This window comes from Chrysemys picta, chromosome 4, assembly GCF_011386835.1.
Source record: "Chrysemys picta bellii isolate R12L10 chromosome 4, ASM1138683v2, whole genome shotgun sequence".
NCBI lineage: Eukaryota > Metazoa > Chordata > Testudines > Emydidae > Chrysemys > Chrysemys picta.
Genome location: NC_088794.1, coordinates 46,434,250 through 46,452,416, shown reverse-complemented (window position 1 = coordinate 46,452,416; position 18,167 = coordinate 46,434,250). Strand labels below are relative to the sequence as shown.

Sequence of the window (18,167 nt, the reverse complement as noted above, 5' to 3'; positions counted from 1 at the left end):
TTGCTTCAGTCACAATGTATTTCTCTTTCAGGCACCCAAATTCTTCTTTGCAGCTAGGCTTAGGAGACCTATTTTTACTAGTGTGGATGGAGGCAGGTTGTACCATAATGGCACTCACCAATGGTAACGCCTGTTTGTGTTCTTTTAGGTCTTATTTTTATAACATTGTTGATTGGTATTGTAAGCTTTTACAAGCATGTGTTTGGCTCTGACCCCTAGACTGTTTTTCAGGAGGTGTTCATTTGCTGGACAATTTCCTAGCCATGGTGTCCATAGCAGAGGGAGACTATATCTGCAACATGACATCCCACTAAATGAGCTTTGACTTAACTTCTTAGGGTATGTCTACACTACGGGATTAATCCGAATTTAGATAATTCGGATTTGAGAAACAGGTTGTATAAAGTCGAAATGAGTGCGGCCACACTAGCACAGTAATTCGGTGGTGTGCGTCCAAGTACCGGGGCTAGCGTCGATTTCTGCACCGTTGCACTGTGGGTAGCAATTCCATAGCTATCCCATAGTTCCCGCAGTCTCCCGCGCCCATTGGGATTGTGGGTTAAGATCCCAGTGCCTGATGGGACAAAAAACATCGTCGCAGGTGGTTCTGGGTACAGCCTCACTTCCTCCCTCCCTCCCTCCCTCCCTCCCTGCATGAAAGCAACGGACGGCAGACAACCATTTTCGCGCCTTTTTTCCTGGGTGGGTGAACACTGCAGACTCCATACCACGGCAAGCATGGAGCCCGCTGAGGTCAAGACAGCACTCATGAATATTGTAAACACCTCGCGCGTTCTCGTGGAGTTTATGCTCAGCCAGGACCAGAAAAACGAGGAGAGGAGGCAGCGGCGGCGGCAGCGCAGCGACAAGCATGATGAGGACATGGACACGGACACAGAATTCAGTGAAACCACAGGCCCCGGTGCTTTGGAGATCATGTTGTTAATGGGGCAGATTCTATCCATGGAACGCCGATTCTGGGCAAGGGAAACAAGCACAGACTGGTGGGACCGCATAGTGTTGCAGGTCTGGGACGATTCCCAGTGGCTGCGGAACTTTCGCATGCGTAAGGGCACTTTCATGGAACTTTGTGACTTGCTGTCCCCTGCCCTGAAACGCCAGAATACCAAGATGAGAGCAGCCCTCACAGTTGAGAAGCGCGTGGCAATAGCCCTGTGGAAGCTTGCAACGCCAGACAGCTACCGGTCAGTCGGGAATCAATTTGGAGTGGGCAGATCTACTGTGGGGGCTGCTGTGATGCAAGTAGCCAAAGCAATCACTCAGGTGCTGCTACGAAAGTTAGTGACTCTGGGAAATGTGCAGGCTATAGTGGATGGTTTTGCTGCAATGGGATTCCCTAACTGTGGTGGGGCAATAGACGGAACCCATATCCCTATCTTGGCACCGGAGCACCAAGCCACCGAGTACATAAACCGCAAGGGGTACTTTTCAATGGTGCTGCAAGCACTTGTGGATCACAAGGGACGTTTCACCAACATCAACGCGGGCTGGGCGGGAAGGGTTCATGACGCTCGCGTCTTCAGGAACACTACTCTGTTTAAAGGGCTGCAGCAAGGGACTTACTTTCCGGACCAGAAAATAACCGTTGGGGATGTTGAAATGCCCATAGTTATTCTTGGGGACCCAGCCTACCCCTTAATGCCATGGCTTATGAAGCCATACACAGGCAGCCTGGACAGGAGTCAGGAGCTGTTTAACTACAGGCTAAGCAAGTGCAGAATGGTGGTAGAATGTGCATTTGGCCGTTTAAAAGGTCGCTGGCGATCATTATTGACTCGCTCTGACCTCAGCCAAAGAAATCTCCCCATTGTTATTTCTGCTTGCTGTGTGCTCCACAATCTCTGTGAAAGTAAGGGGGAGACCTTTATGGCGGGGTGGGAGGCTGAGGCAAATCGCCTGGCTGCTGATTACGCGCAGCCAGACACCAGGGCGATTAGAAGATCACACCATGAAGCGCTGTGCATCAGAGAAGCTTTGAAAACCAGTTTCATGGCTGGCCAGGCTACCGTGTGAAATATCTGTTTGTTTCTCCTTCATGAAAACCCTCCCCCTTTACTGACTGATTTTCTGTAAGGAACCCACCCTGCCCCTTCCCCCAGCTTTCTTTCAAACCAAATAAAGTCACTATCATTTAAAAATCATTTATTCTTTATTAATAGATTAGAAAAAGAGGGAGGGAACCCGGGTGGTATTTGGGAGGAGGATTGCTGGGAAGGAAAAAGCCACAAAGAAAAGGTTAAAAAAATGACAGCCTTTTGCTTGGGCTGTCTACTGGGGTGGAATGGGAAGGTGTACGGAGCCCCCCCCCCCCCCCCCCGCGTTCTTACACGTCTGGGTGAGGAGGATACGGAACATGGGGAGGGGGGAGGGTGGAACAGGGGCTGAAGCATCAGTCTGTTTTCCAGCAGCCGTTCCTGAACCTCCACCAGACGCCGGAGCAGCCCCAGCGTTGCATCCTTCATCCTCTGGTCTTCCTGCCGCCATCTCTCATCTCGATCGTCTCTCCTCTCCTCACGTTGGTCCCTCCTCTCCTCACGTTGGTCCCTCCTGTCCTCACGTTCACTGACTTCTTTCCTATACTTTGAAACTGTTTCCTTCCACTCATTCAGATGAGCTCTGTCACTCCTGCTGGATTGCATAATTTCAGAAAACATCTCGTCTCGCGTCTTCTTCTTACGACGCCTTATCTGTGATAACCTTCGGGATGGAGGAGGGAGGCTTGAGGAATTTGCAGCTGCTGTAGGGAGGGGAAAAAAGAGAGAATTGTTTTAAAAGCTACATTTTGCAGAACAATGCTTATACTCTTTCACGGTGACCAACACTGTTCACATTACATAGCACATGTGATTTCTGTGCAAGGTCGCATTTTGCCTCTTAATGCTGAGTGCCTGTGGCTTTGCTGCTAGAGATCACAGGTCTGGGCAACAGAATTCGGCTTGCATGCGGCCATGGTAAGCTTCTGCGCCGTGCTTTCCCACATACCAAGCATAGCTTGTAGAGTGCTGCAGAAGCCTGGCCAATCTCAGCCAGTTGGGGGGGGGGCAGTGTGGTGGGGCTTGTCTGGGCCCCTTCAGGCAAGTAGAGTGCTGCGGTTTTTCTGTTAACATTCAGCAGCACCAGAAAACAAACTAACCCCCCCCCCCTCGCCATGAATTCTCTGGGATGATCACGGTACCCTCCCCCCACCGCGTGGCTGGTATCAGGGAAGATCCCTGCAGGCACCAAACTACCCCCCCCCCCCCGCCGCCGACCCCCCCCCCTCGCCATGAATTCTCTGGGATGATCACGGTACCCTCCCCCCACCGTGTGGCTGGTAACAGGGAAGATCCCTGCTAGCCAAACGCGAAAAACTCAGGGCCAATTTCCCATCTGCGCTTGGCTAACTGCAGGGAAGGATTTATTTTCCGCCACAGGCAAACAGCCCAGTAGGAACGGCCACCTCTGTCCCCTTAATTAAGTTCCCGTATTTCAACCAGGTTACCAGGAGTGATATCACTCTCCTGAGGATTACACAACAAGATAAAGAACGGATGTTGCTTGAATGCCAGCAAACACCGGGACCATACGCTGCCAGGCTTTGTCAGGCAATGATACCAGATTACTTGCTGCAAGCATGGCGTGGTCAAGTGTCCTACCATGGAGGAGGGAATAAAGATGCACTGCCCAGAAACCTTCTGGCAAGGCTTTCGGAGTACCTCCAGGAGAGCTTCATTGAGATGTCCCTGGAGGATTTCCGCTCCATCCCCAGACACGTTAACAGACTTTTCCAGTAGCTACAGACTTTTCCAGTAGCTGAACTGACCGCGAATGCAAAGTCAGGCAAAGTAATCATTAAAAACCGTTTGCTTTTAAAACAAGTTTTATATTTTAAAAGGTAAACTCACCTGAGGTCCCTTCCATGGGGTCAGAGTCTTGGGTACTGGCTTGGGAGGGTACTTCAGTCGGGGTGATAAAAAGATCCTGGCTGTTGGGGAGAAGGGAGTGCTGTGTGCTCTCTGCAAGCTCATCCTCCTCCTCCTCCTCCTCCTCTACCCCATCGGCAGAATCCTCAGGCGTCGAGACTATCCCCGACCCAGAATCCACGAACAAAGGTGGGGTAGTGGTGGCAGCCCCCCCCTAGAATTGCATGCAGCTCGGCGTAGTAGCGGCATGTCCGCGGCTCTGACCCGGAGCGACCGTTTGCCTCCTTTGTTTTTTGATAGGCTTGTCTGAGCTCCTTGACCTTCACGCGGCACTGCTCAGAGTCCCTATTGTGGCCTCTCTCCATCATGCCCTTGGAAATTTTTTCAAAAGTTTTTGCATTTCGTCTTTTAGAACGAAGTTCTGCAAGCACTGAATCCTCTCCCCATACAGCGATCAGATCCAGTACCTCCCTCACGGTCCATGCTGGTGCTCTTTTTCGATTATCAGCCTGCATGGTTACCTGTGCTGATGAGGTATCTGTGGTCACCTGTGCTCTCCACGCTGGGCAAACAGGAAATGAAGTTCAAATGTTTGCGGGGCTTTTCCTGTCTACCTGGCCAGTGCATCCGAGTTCAGATTGCTGTCCAGAGCGGTCACAATGATGCACTGTGGGATAGCTCCCGGAGGCCAATACCATCGAATTGCGGCCACACTAACCCTAATTCGAATTGCTAAAATCGATTTTGGCGCTACTCCGCTCGTTGGGGTGGAGTACAGAAATCGATTTAAAGGGCCCTTTACATCGAATTAAATAGCGTCGTTGTGTGGACGGTTACAGGGTTAATTCGAATTAAAGCTGATAAATCCGAATTAAAGTCGTAGTGTAGACCAGGCCTTAGTATTTGCTCTTTTAACAAGTTCTTAGTTCTCTAGCTACAGGGCCGGCTCTGGCTTTTTTGCCGCTCCAGGCAAAAAAGCCTCCCGCCGCCCCCTGGCACCCCTCCCCGTCCCAGCACGGCAGGGGAGGGCACAGAGCCCGGCCGCAGGCGCTCTCCCCGACCGGCCAGAGTGCCGGGGGGAGGGTGGAAGTCTGCCGCGGCTCCACTGGCAGCCAGAGCCCCGGGAGGAGGGCGGAGAGCCCGGCCCGGGCTCCGCTCTCCCCGGCGGCCAGAGCGCCGGGAAGAGGGCGGCGAGCTGGCCAGGGCTCCACTCTCCCCGGCGGCCAGAGTGCCGGAGGGAGGGCGGAGAGCCTGCCGCGCCTCCGCTCTCCCCGGTGGCCAGAGTGCCGGAGGGAGGGCGGAGTGGCGGCCAGAGCGCCGGGCGGAGAGCCCGCCGCGGCTCCGCTCTCCCCGGCGGCCGGAGCCGGAGCACTGAGCCGCCCCCCTCCAGGTGCCGCCCCAAGCACAAGCTTGGTGGGCTGGTGCCTGGAGCCGGCCCTGTCTAGCTATCAGTACTAGCAGTGCTAGGTTTTAATCTGCAAGTTTAAATGCTTTGCTGCTTAGCCTCTCTCTCCTGCCTGTGCTGTCAAATTCCATGGTAGTTGTAGGGAAATCAATGATACATCAAACCATTTAAATTCAGTATTCCATTGACAACAGTGGAACATCATAATATATGTGGTACATTGGCACCAGTAGCAGATTAATACACTGTAGATTATTGTCAATGTAAAATCTTGTGAAGGAGTTGACATTTTCTTATAATGGGTCAGATTCTCACATCCTTATTCATGCTGAGTAGCACCTTATATCATAGGTAACCAATGGCAGAATCAGGTTTTGTAACCAGTTGGGGGCAGGGCTGCGAAGGATTTTGAGGGTCTGGGGCAAAATCTGAAACTAAGGCCCCCCCATCCTTCCAAAAAAATTATTCCTGAGGGAAGGCAGGGCGGGTGGGATTGTAGAGTGAACCGTCATGCGATCCCACGGGCCCAGCCCTGTGGGATAGGAGCTGCCACTGCTGGGTGAGTGCAGGGTGGACTCACTCTCCAACCCCCTATGAAAATTCATGACTTACACGTCCTCTGAACTGGTGCCACTCATTCATGTCAAGGCCGCTGGGGGGACAGTCACCCTCCGTGCCCCTATTAAGGTAACCATGCTGAAATCAGAGGAGCTACCCATGGACTAAAGTGCTACTCAACTGGATTAAGGGCTGGTCTACTTTCATTGGCCTTGAGAGCTGTAGTTAAGCCAACCTAACCCCTAGTGTACACAGCGCCAGGTCCATGGAAGAACACTTCTGTCGACCTAGTTACTGCCTCTTAGGGAAGTGGATTAACTATAGTGATGGGAAAACCCCTCCCGTGTGACATGTGTCTGACGAAGTGGGCATTCACCCACGAAAGCTTATGCTCCAATACATCTGTTAGTCTATAAGGTGCCACAGGACTCTGTCGCTTTTTACAGCTCCAGACTAACACGGCTACCCCTCTGATACTCTCCTCCCATGAGAGTCTCCACTGCAGTGCTACATCGGCACAGCTGCAGCTATATGCCACTGGAGCATTTTAAGTGTAGACGTAGCCTAAGGAGCATGTTTCAGCTGGACGCATTCCCTGCCTCTCTGTCTGTGGCATTAGAAATTGACTTCCCCATGATTTGAACCCATACTAAAGCCCAATTGTATTTCGGATGCAAGTGCAGTTCAGGTGCAGTTTTTTGGGTGACAGCTTATGCTTGCACGAGGGACAATGCTAGTCTGAAAATGTATCCCTAAGAATCTGATAAAATATATCGTCCACACTAAGAGGCTTATTTCACTTACCTTTCAATTGATTGGAGGCTTACATTAGATAGATAAAAGACTCAGACCATAGATAAGCTTATCTAACCACACACAATAGAAACCTAGAGATTTACGTTTTTTCCACCCGTCTGCTCATCCAGATAACCTCATTGCACACCTCTTCTTCCTGTAAATCTGTACACATCAGCCTTATTTGCTCTGCTGCCAAACAGACTGACAAATGTAGTGCCAACAGAGGTGTGGACTTTCCCCCTTCACTGTAATGGAATGTTAATGTCGAATACGTGTTTTGACTTCTTACAGTCACGTTTTTAAGCAATCTCATATAGAGCAGAAGCCCCCTGCTTCGGGCAATGAAACTGAATTATTAAACAGGGAATATCATGAGACTGTTTTAAAACTGTTAATTAATTACCTGGACACTTTATCTGATAAATATCCATAGTATTTATGAGATATATATCCTCAGTGGGTGTAAATCAGTGTAGCTTCAATGACTTCAGTGGAGCTATGCTGAGTTACACTAGCGGAGAATCTGGCCCCCATATTCTAAACCAGGGGTGGGCAAACTTTTTGGCCTGAGGGCCACATCTGGGTGGGGAAATTGCATGCAGGGCTATGAATGTAGAGCTGGGGCTGCAGGTGCGGGGTGTGTGTGGGGGGGGATGGTGTGCAGGAAGGGGCTCAGGGCAAGGGGCTGGGGTGCAGGAAGGGGTGTGGCGTGTATGAGGGGGCTCAGGGCAGGGGGTTGAGGTGCAGGAGGGGTGCAGTAGGGGGCTCAGGGCAGGGGGTTGGGGTGCAGAAAGGGTGCAGGGTGCAGCAGGGGGCTTAGGGCAGGGGTTGGGGTGCAGGAAGGATTTGGGGTGCTGGCTCTGGCCTTACCTTGAGCAGGCTCCGTGTAGCAGCGGGGCGCAGTGAGGCTAAGGCAGGCTTCCTGTCTGCCCTGTCCCTGCGACGCTCCCGAAAGCAGCCGGCTCCACGTCCCTGCAGCCCCTGGGAGAGAGGGAGCAGAGGGCTCTGTGCACTGCCCTCGCTTATGGGTACCTCCCCCGAAGATCCCATTGGCCGTGGTTTCCCAATGGCGGGGGGTGGGCTGTGGCTACAGGCGAGGGCAGCACGCGGCGCCCCCCGCCCCCAGGGGCCGCAGGGACGTGGTGCCGTCCACTTCTGGGAGCGGGGACAGGGCAGGCAGGGAGCCTGCCTCAGCCCCACTGCGCCACGGGGGTGGCAATCCCGCAGGCCGGATCCAAAGCCCTGACAGGCCGAATCCAGCCCGTGGGCCGTCGTTTGTCCACCCCTGTTCTAAACAGTACAGCATATGGATATACAGTCTTCAAATGTTTCTCTACTTGAACTCCTTCCCACACTGTGAATGCAGTAAAAGAGTTATCGTGAGGGCTTGGGAGCCTTTTTTAAATTCTGTGCTCCACTGAATTTTGCAGCTTTGGGTAAAGTTGCTGAAGATTTTTCCTAGTATTTTCTACAGATCTCTGTAGATGCTGATTGGAACAATGATCTTTGTGGTAAGTGTCCATTCATCTGAACCAGGCCACGTGTGCTGAAATACGCTACTAGCCTGCTTAGGGTCCCAGCTGGTTCTGATTTTATTAGGGGTTGCTCTGATTTAGGTTAGGTTGCCTTGATACAGATGGCAAAATGCTCAGAGGAAAAGCCGGGATCAGCACAAAACCCGAATAAAATACTCAGCAGCAACCAAGCAGACATGAACCAATCTTGGGGGGGGAAAAATCCCCACAGAACTAATGTGAACTTTCTAATGTAAACATTAGGCTGAAACAAAGGGATATTAACTACAGTAAACCAGGGAGGGACCCTTGCACTTTCACCACGCCCTTTGTAGGTAAATGCCTTGCCCAGGTTGTGTACATGTTGAAAGGGAACATTTGCTGCATTATTAAGATCTAGAAACTATCTCACATTCGGGAAAGATAAAGGTATTTCAAACAGCTTTTCCTGACATGTTAGGGCTCACCCTCTTCCATAGAATTTAATCTCTGGAGTAATTTATGAAACTTCAGGGGAGCTACAGTGAGGCCTTGAAGTTGGTAGTGCTTAGTCCTATGGTCAGAGCAGGGCACTGTGGATTAGGAATGCTGAGTTTTAGTCCCATCTTTGCAACTGACTCACCTTGCGTTCAGGGCAAGTCACTTAACCTCTCTGTGGCGGAATTTATTCACTAGTGTAGAATGTTGCTTAATAATAATGCTTATTTAATGTTTATAAAGCACTTGTAGATCCTTGGATGAAAACTGCTACCTAAGTGTAAATTATTATTGTTACCAGCCATAATGTATCATCCTAATAAAACATAGGGACAGTTGCTTGGCCATCACATCGGCTGCTTTGCATTGCAGAAAGCTGACCTGAAAAGGCAGCAAGTCATTGAAAAGCCAGTGTATCAGGCCCTGTATCAGGCCCTGCATCAGCCACACACAGCCCCCAGTGTAGGAGATGTTCTGGGGTAGACTGGAAGCAGAAGAGAACTGTGTTCCAAGCACAGCTTGGCTAAACCAAAGATCAGGCCCATAGTACTGATTTAACACGTCAGATTGACAATGGAGCTAATACCCTTATTCTGTGCTGCATTGGAATATTATAACCTGATGTTCTTGGTTTGCTTAAAAAGTAATTTTCTATAGTTTTTTGTGAGTGTAGCAAGCGTAAGTTAAAGTGCTTCTTTGTCAAAATGCTTTCAATAGCGTTAATGCACTCGGATCTCGATCCTACAAATATTGATGCAGGTGCTTAACTTTGCCACCATGAGTAGTCACAATCCATGGTGGCTCATGCTAGTAAAGGTAAGGAGGTATGTAAAAAGTTGCAGGATCAGGGCCTAAGCAAGCGGTCTGACTCTTACTGGTTCCTTCATTATGCAGCGTGAATACAATGGAATAAAGGTGGGGTATCTAATTTCATCATCATTTTTAACAAATCTCTCTGTGTATGCCAGGCATCTATACATTTTATTCCATACCCTGGTAAAAAAAAATTGCTTTGAAATTTACATTGTAGTTTTCTAAGTATGGTCTGGGCTTTCCTCAATTGCTTGTTAGTGGTTTAAATGCTTCTCAGCTAAGGCAGAAGATTTTCAGATGGGAGAACATGGCAACTCATAGCAATTTGCTCTGTGAAATACTGTTATTTCTGGAACAATGAGCAGAATTCCTGAGCAGGAAAGAAATATTCTCCTATGATTCTGTTCGAGTGAACCTTCAAGAAATTCAAATTTGATTGCCTAATGTTGCGTTATGCTGTTTATATTTATTATTTTGAGGGATAATGATACGTCTTGTAAGACATTGTATGTATCATTCTGTATATAGAAAACTTCAATAAAAATATTGACTTGAAACAAAAATTATAATAAAGTTGTTTAATTATGTCTTTTTACAGTAATATCTATCCTCCCATGGAAGTGGGGTTTTTTGGGGGAAGAGCATTTATTCTGTGTGGTAAATTTTTGGGAGTATAATTGTACTGTTCCTTGACTCTGGTGGTCTTAGTAAATCACATAGTGCAGTCCTTGTCAGAATGCCTGAATCCCCGTGGGCAGGATTCTGCCTTCTATTCATGTTGAGTAGTACTACTGATTTTAAGTGGATGACTTGGAGAGTAAAGTACTGTTCAGTCTGAGTAAGTGTAGGGAACTCTGTTTGTGGGCCCTGCATCCTATGAGATGTGCACTTTAGAAGAGGTCTTTGAATAACAAGACAGTAGCTCAGAGGCTTTTGTCACATTTTACTATTAGGATCTGTAGCAATTCAAAGACTCGCTGGCACGGTGCCTCCTGCTGGTCATCCTGAGAATTAGCTCTTTCCAGCCTTCGGAGCACCACCTGTCGGCAGTGCTCTCACCTGCCTCAGGCCCCATGTCCCTTCCAGACCCCAGTGCCCTTTCCTCAGGGTTTTGCCCCCAGCAGTACCCCCACACTCTGTGTCTCCCCTCCCAGGGGAACCCCTAGGCACACTTTGCCTCAGTGGCTACTGCCAGTCATCATCTAGCCCCCTTTCCCTGAGGCAGACTGCAGTCTGTAATGGCCACTCATCAGGGTAGGACCTGCTGCCTTTGCCTATCCCCGGGCTGCCCCTCTGCAGCCCCAGTACCTTTTGGCCTTAAACAAGGCCTGCAGACTGAGGGTTTACCAGGCTGGAGCTCCCCAGCTCCCTTTGCCCTTCCCCAGCACTGCTCTGCTTCTGGTACCTTGCTCCCAGGCAGCTAGCCCTTCCCACTCCAGGGCTACAGTGAGACTCCTTCAGCTCCTGGCCCACAGCCCTCTTATCAGGGCCCTGACTGAGCTGGCCACACCTGTAGTCAGCTACTCCCTCAGCTGCTTTCACTCCTTTTCCCAGCCACAGCCCTCTCCAGGGCTGCTTTTAATCCCTGCCTACTGGAGTGGGGCAGCCACGCCACTACAGGATCTCATCTGTAATCTGGGGAAATAAGGAGGCTTTTATCTCACTGGTGGAGTTAGGGTGACCAGACAGCAAGTGTCAAAAGTCGGGACAGGGGGTGGGGGATAATAGGCTTCTAGATAAGAAAAAGCCTCAAATATTGGGACTGTCCCTATAAAATCGGGACATCTGGTCACCCTAGGTGGAGTTACAGGGCCAAATCCTAAACTGGTATAAATCAATATAGTTCCTCTGAAGTTAATGGAGATGTGCTGATTTACACCAGCTGAGAGCTGGTCCTACTTTTTAAAATTGCAATTTTAGCTATATACTGATGTATAGCCTGACTCAGCCGGGGGGCTGATTTACACAATACCTTATGTGCCAAATTCTGCCCTCAGTTACATCCATTGAGCCTGATTCTCCACTCACTGCCACCACACTAACTCCACACTAGTGTAACTCATTGATTTCCACAGAGTTACTTCCATCACTGTAAATCAGGAATAAGACTGTGATCGGGCTTCGTGTGTAAAGTGTTCTACTACCTGGCTCTCTTTAGCTTTGTGTTTTGGGTCAGCCATTCTTCAACTCATCTCTACTTTCCACCATCTAGTCTGCTTTGGGAAAGGCTTGAGAATCTGCCATTCTGTTGTGTGATCTTCAGCCAGGAAGTGTTAACACTGCCAGGATTGTTTTGTAACATTACAAATGCTTAGCCATGGGGGGGAGGGATAGCTCAATGGTTTGAGCATTGGCTTGTGAAATCCAGGGTTATGAGTTCAGTCCTTGAGGGGGCCACTTAGGGATCTGGGGCAAAATCAGTACTTGGTCCTTTTAGTGAAGGCAGTGGGCTGGATTTAATGACCTTTCAGGGTCCCTTCCAGTTCTATGAGATAGGTATATCTCCATATATATTTCAAAAATGACTTTTATTCTAAAGGCCTGGTCTTGCACCATTAAAGTTAATGGGAGTTTTGCCACTGAACTCAATGGGTGCAAGATCAAGCCCTAACTGATAATTTAAACAATAACTTTGCTATGGAAAAAAACCAAACTAGTACTTTTGTTTATGTATTAATATATTTTATGGAGAAAAACTTTGCGTTGCATGCGGATCATGCAAATAAGGCCTTTTCTCCCTGCCAATTCAATAAACCTCTTCACAAGAGTGAAACAACTCAAAAGATGTTCCTGAGACTATAAACTGATCAGGGAACATTCCTAACAGTAATATATAAATACACCTCTACCCCGATATAACGTGACCCGATATAACACGAATTCGGCTATAACGCGGTAAAGCAGTGCTCTGGGGGGGAGGTGGGGGTGCGCACTCTGGCGGATCAAAGCAAGTTCGATATAACGCAGTAAGATTTTTTGGCTCCCGAGGACAGCGTTATATCGGGGTAGAGGTGTATTATGAATGAAAACATCAGTAGCGTTCAATGCAGAACAAAACGTTAAAGCAGTGGTTTTCAACCTGTGGTCCACGGACTTCTGTGGGTCTGCAGACGATGTCTAGTGGGTCTGTGAATGGAAACAAAGTTTCAGATCCCAGAAAAGGCATTCCATTTTTCTGATCAATTAAAAGTATGTGAATATCCCCACTTATAGGTCAAACCCAGAAGCCCACAGTTTAGTGCCCTTCTCACACTCCATAAATGATGGGCCGAGCATGTGCAACATTTATAGTTGAATTCTGTTCAGTCCGTTTTCAGTCTAAGACGGGATAGTCAATTATTTTTTGTCAAGGTCCAAATTTATTTTCAAGGCATAGTCAAGGTCAAGAGAAAAATAATAAAAAAAAATACAGTAACGATAATGAGTAAATAAAAAGATTTCGGAGTCCGTTCAAAAGCATCTGGCAGTCCAGATTTTGCCCGCGGTCCACCTAATGGTCTAAGACCTATGGTAGGGCTCTGCGGACCACAGGTTGAATTTCCAAAGGGACCATTTGAAATTTGTTAGAGATCCGCAAATGAAAAAAGGTTGAAAACCACTGTGTTAGAAGGTTTTAATGCAGTTTCGGGTTAGCTATTGCAGTCAGAGGGCAGCACTCCACAAAAGCTCAGGAGAGCAATAAACCCTCTTCAGTTGTTACCTGTTCTCTTTATTATTTTGTTCTTTGTACATTTGTTTTTATCCTGTATCTTTTTAATAAATAAAATAAAAAATAGGTTACAAATGCATTCACGTGAACAAAAAACCCAATCCTACTGTCCCAGGAAACAAATACGTTAGCATATACAAACACTAATATCAAGCACTATATATCAAGGCACTATGATACAGTCAGTGCCAGCCATTTGGAGAACTGTGGACTAGTAATTTGAACATAGGACTGGGAACCAGGAACTCAAAATTCTAATCCTGGCATTCTCTGCTTGCAGCTTTAGGATCTCTGCCTCACTTTTCCCCATCTGTAAAATGGAGCTAATGTAATTTACCTACTTCAGAAGTGTTCTTATTTATGGTGGTGGAAATGTTAAATGATACATTTTATTATTTTCATATGGACTATAACAAGTGAAACCACTGAAATAGGAGGCTAATAAACTATCTCATAAAAGAAAACCCAATGTACTATTAGTAACAACTTCCTAAAATTGACTCAAAGAATCTATATGCTGCTCTATTAGACTGTAAATTCTGTGGCTAGGGTTGCCATTTATTAAATGTTTGTATAGCACCTCGCACAAAGGGACTCTGGTTTGGTTGACCTCTAGGAACTACCACAATACAAATGTTAAATAATAATAATCTCCATAATCAGGAAAACTATCTTCTATTTAATGCAGCAAGGGAGAGGCAGGATTACATGAAAATCCTTTCAAAAACAACACAGCGAAGGCAATGATTAAAATATTTTCCATTAAACAGAAAATTCAAAGACAGGCAGAGGATTATCAAGATAATCTCACTAGCTCCAATATCTAACTGCTAATCTGACCCCAGTTACTCTGTACTTTATTCCTGCTATTGTGAGTTTAATTTATCATTTGAGTTTAATGCTTTCATTTAACAGAAAAGTCCCCTCTTGATTTGTAACTCAGTGTTCCCACCCTAGAGAAGAAGGATAATCTTGAGGAGGGAAGAAAATCTTAATGTGCCCCTCCATGGGTCACGGACTCCAGATGGACATTTTGCAGCTGAATCCCAATTGGGGATCTGGCTAACACACATCTTAAATCAGCAGCGACACAGACTGTGGACGTTAGGCATAAATGGCTCCATTTGGTCCAGGATGTTCTTGTTACGTTCAGACAAATGGCAGACTACCTCTGCAGCAGGGGAAATGGCCTTCTGGAGAACATCATTCGAAACCCCAACAAGTTGAGTCAGCATTAAAGATGAAATGAATAACATGACTTGGCAGTATAAAACCGAAGGGGGTGGGGGGAAGGGAATCAAGATTCAGAACCATGCATGTCCTTTGGAAGCCTGAGAAGACAGATTCAGGAAATGTCTTCATGACCTACAATGGTTGAAAGGGCTGCTGGTTCAGGAGGATTCTATGGAACATTCCATTATAAATTCAACTTTGAGACAAGCTGCCAAAAATACTAAACCTGCTACCACATGGTTGCTTCCGATCTTCTGGGATTTCTTGTCTACAAAGAAACATGTTTTGTGAAGCTATACAGAATAGCAGCGAATTTGACTTTCTGTTCTAGGGCTCAGAATTACACACTTATACCCCGATACTACCATTACTGTCATGAAGACAAAACTCAACTGCACCTAACCAGCAACTGGTGAATGATTTGTCATTGCTCTATGGGGCAAAGAATGCAATTCCTCTTGGAGGACACATTTATTTTTTTTGAAATTCAGAAGAAGAAAATAAAACTCATCTAGTCAAAGAGGTCTGCAACTTCTGTGCCAAAGAGATGTGATCCCGCACAGGACACTGAAAAAGAGTTAAGTTGCTTTTGGTGATACTTTGTTGTTATTCTCTGACCTGAGCTTTTATTGTACTTCTGAGTTTTTGCTTGCAAGGCAGCATTAACTCTGGGAAACTGGGATGAGATCTAACAACTTGTTGTTGTATTTCTGGTTCACTGGAATGTTTCTGAAGGAATCAGAATCTCATGTCTCAAGCTAAGCTCTGCAGTTCTGTGCAGTGATTGTTTCAGTACTCTGGATTTCTGACCAATGTGTAGGACTTGATCAGGATCCACACTGTAAGTATGGGCTGCCCATTAAGGGTGGAGACGACTGAGAAGCAGGGATCTTCCAAACTGTTTCTGCCCTGGTAATGTCTGAGTTGTATGGCTCACAGGGTTCTTCGCTTTTATCTAAATAGATCTTCCATTTGTATTTTACGTATAGAGAGCGGGTTAAATTAAAACTGCCCACATTCTCCTTACAATACAAAATCAGCTTCAGATGTAAGGAGATATGTTTTTTCCCTTCCCTTTAATTACTGTTTAGAACTGAAAGGGTTTCTAAGGCTGACTGTTGAAAGAGTTGTGATTAATTTGGTGGTATATTTTATGTGTGTGTTTTGTGACAGGAGACTTACAACCCTGTTTTTGACATGGTTTTGGCTTAATTTTCATATTGCTGCTATATTACTGATTTGTGAGTGTCTTGCTGTTCTTTTTTGAAGCTCTTTGTAACAGTTTGCAAAAGTTTGATAAAATATAACTGGGTAGTAACAATGGTGCATTCTGCAAGCCGTGACAAAAATGTGTCTTTAAAGGTCCTGATAATTTAGAAAAGGAATTGCTGAGAAATTTTTGGATTTTTTTATACTTTTTAGAATTAACCCTTTTTTTCCCCCCAACAGTAATACTTTTTTTGATAAGGCATTATTTGTTCTTCCTGATAAAGATCACTAAATTTCATCTGTTGGCCTCTGTCAGTCCAAAGACAAAACAGGTCTTTCTTTTGCCATTTTAATTTGATTTTGCATATAAATTTGTACTTGCTTAAAAATATTGTAATGGTATTATACTGTGGACATCCTGAGATAAAAACCTATATATTTTTAGTTGATTTGCTCACTGTTTCCAAGGTCTAAGCTATTTTCCTTATGTAAGCTTCTCTGATTCTTGCTTCAGTGGGAGTCTTCTTCTCGGCTCTCTCTGAGCTGTGGCGCAAACGTAGTATTTGTCTTCCTGCCAAGAGACCACAATCTCTCAGAGGCCAATGGATCTATGCTGATTTATAGCAGCTGAGGATCTGCCCCACTGTCTCTGTGGAGATGCCTTCAAGGCAATGGCTTGATATGCAGCTGACAGCTATACTCAGATGGAGCAACCTCAGTAAATCCTGGGCAAAAGGGCGGAAAGTTGGTTTTGGAAATGCCAGTTCTTTGCAAATTGCTACTCCCTGTAATTTTGCAGTTGGACAGCATTTAGTTGCCCTCTGAGGATGATATTTGCTGTTGCGTGATTTGCATACGTAGTCCTGTTTACTTGTAGAGAAGAGATTAGCTATTAACCTTAGTTTTCAAGGGAGCTGATTTTTATTTTCTTTTTGTTTCCAGGTGTCAGTCAGTCTCTCCGCCTCCTCTTTTGTCCCCACCCAGAAGCCCAGCCTATCCCCTCAGTGACAGTGAGGAGTCCTGCCGGTCCACCAAGTTCACCAAAGTTTCCAATTCCAGGCTGCTCCTCAAGGACTGGAGCAGCCGGGGGTCTGCGCTGAGAGGCACCTCTGGGCTCCCCTTAGACACGGACTCTCCAAACCACTCTCTAAAAGCTGTGAGCGTTGGCTCCTTGGATAAAAGGCTGTCTGTTTGTAAGGCTGAGGACCAAAAAGAGACCCCCAAGGAGGCTCAGGATGGGGATGGAATAGGGAGCCGTCAGCTCACCCGGAGCACTCTCACCTTGGGAACTGCAGCCAATTTACGGAACATCTCTCTCAGCAGGGCAAGCATCCACTCCCAGGCACTGGACATCAGGCAGAAGATTACAGAATGGGAGTGCCGCAAGCAGCTTTCTCCCAGGATGAGCACACGCGTGGACAAGAGGGACTTTGGGGACAGATCTGGCAGTGAGGGCTGCCCTAGCATATTGCCCTCTCCTTGCAGTGAGAAGACTTTTGATTTTAAAGGATTCCGGAGAATGAGCAGAACATTTTCCGAGTGCTCCTACCCAGAAACAGAGGAGGAGGAGCTCCCGGACAGAGATTCCTGCCATAGGTTGGAAAAGAGACCAAGTAGGAGCGAGGCTCCTTCCAATGCTTTCTTCAAAGGGCATGTCAGAAAAGAGACTTCTGCCGTGCTAAACAGAATACAGAAGATTGAACAGGCATTAAAAGAACAGCCTGGCAGGGGTCTCCCTCAGTTGCCAAGTAGCTGCTATAGTGTTGACAGAGGGAGGAAAAAGTCCATGACGCTGGGTACTGTGGAAGGTTTGAGTGAGAACGTGAGCGATAGCAAAGGAGGGACTGTTAGTGTTGGGAGGGATCCAGAAACACCTACTGAGACTGAAAAAAGTAATAAAACGAAACAAGGGGCTACCACAGATTCTGGTAGCCCTAAGTTGCTCCCTGAGAGCCCAGCTAACACAGCAGTGAACCCTGTCCCCAAACCCAAACGCACCTTTGAATATGAAGCTGATAAGAACCACAAAAGTAAACCAAGCAATGGTCTACCTCCTTCTCCTACACCTGCTGCTCCTCCCCCTCTCCCATCCACCCCTGCTCCCCCTGTGACCAGGAGACAGAAGAAAGAGTCACGCTTTCACAGAAAGTCCCAAAATAGGTAAAATCTGGGGAAATGTATTGCACATGATATTAAAATAAATGTAGAGTGATTTGTGAATAACAAGATTCTTCTCCCTCCTAATACAATGCTTTTGGCCCAAGAAAAGCAAGAAGTCTTTGATACTGGCTTGAGCTCTATTATCAGAGTGCACTGATTGGATGTCAACCTGGTCCATTACCTTTGTTTCATTACAGTTTTGAAGACAACTGGAATTCTCCTACTAGGAAATCTGGATCCACTGGGGGAGCCTTTGTGTCTGCTCCACAACTGCTGAAGGTCATCTGTGTCAATCTGGCATAAACACCTTACTCTGATCTTTAGTGAAGCATAATTTCATTATCATCTTAACTCTTGTAATACAACCA

At 46.9% G+C, this 18,167-nt stretch overlaps 1 protein-coding gene across 35 annotated transcripts in view; it reads left to right on the top strand.

Annotated features, from left to right (window-relative positions):
- The window catches only part of DENND2B (DENN domain containing 2B), a 307,166-nt gene that overhangs the window by 176,063 nt on the left and 112,936 nt on the right, over positions 1 to 18,167 (top strand). For 18 of the 35 annotated variants that reach the window (XM_065592174.1, XM_065592178.1, XM_065592173.1 and 15 more), the window contains one exon: positions 16,582 to 17,799. The exons of the other annotated variants lie outside the window; for them this stretch is intronic. In XM_065592174.1, the coding sequence (XP_065448246.1) occupies positions 16,582 to 17,799 (1,218 nt within the window). The remainder of the gene's footprint in view (positions 1 to 16,581; positions 17,800 to 18,167) is intronic. 35 annotated transcript variants of the gene reach the window in all.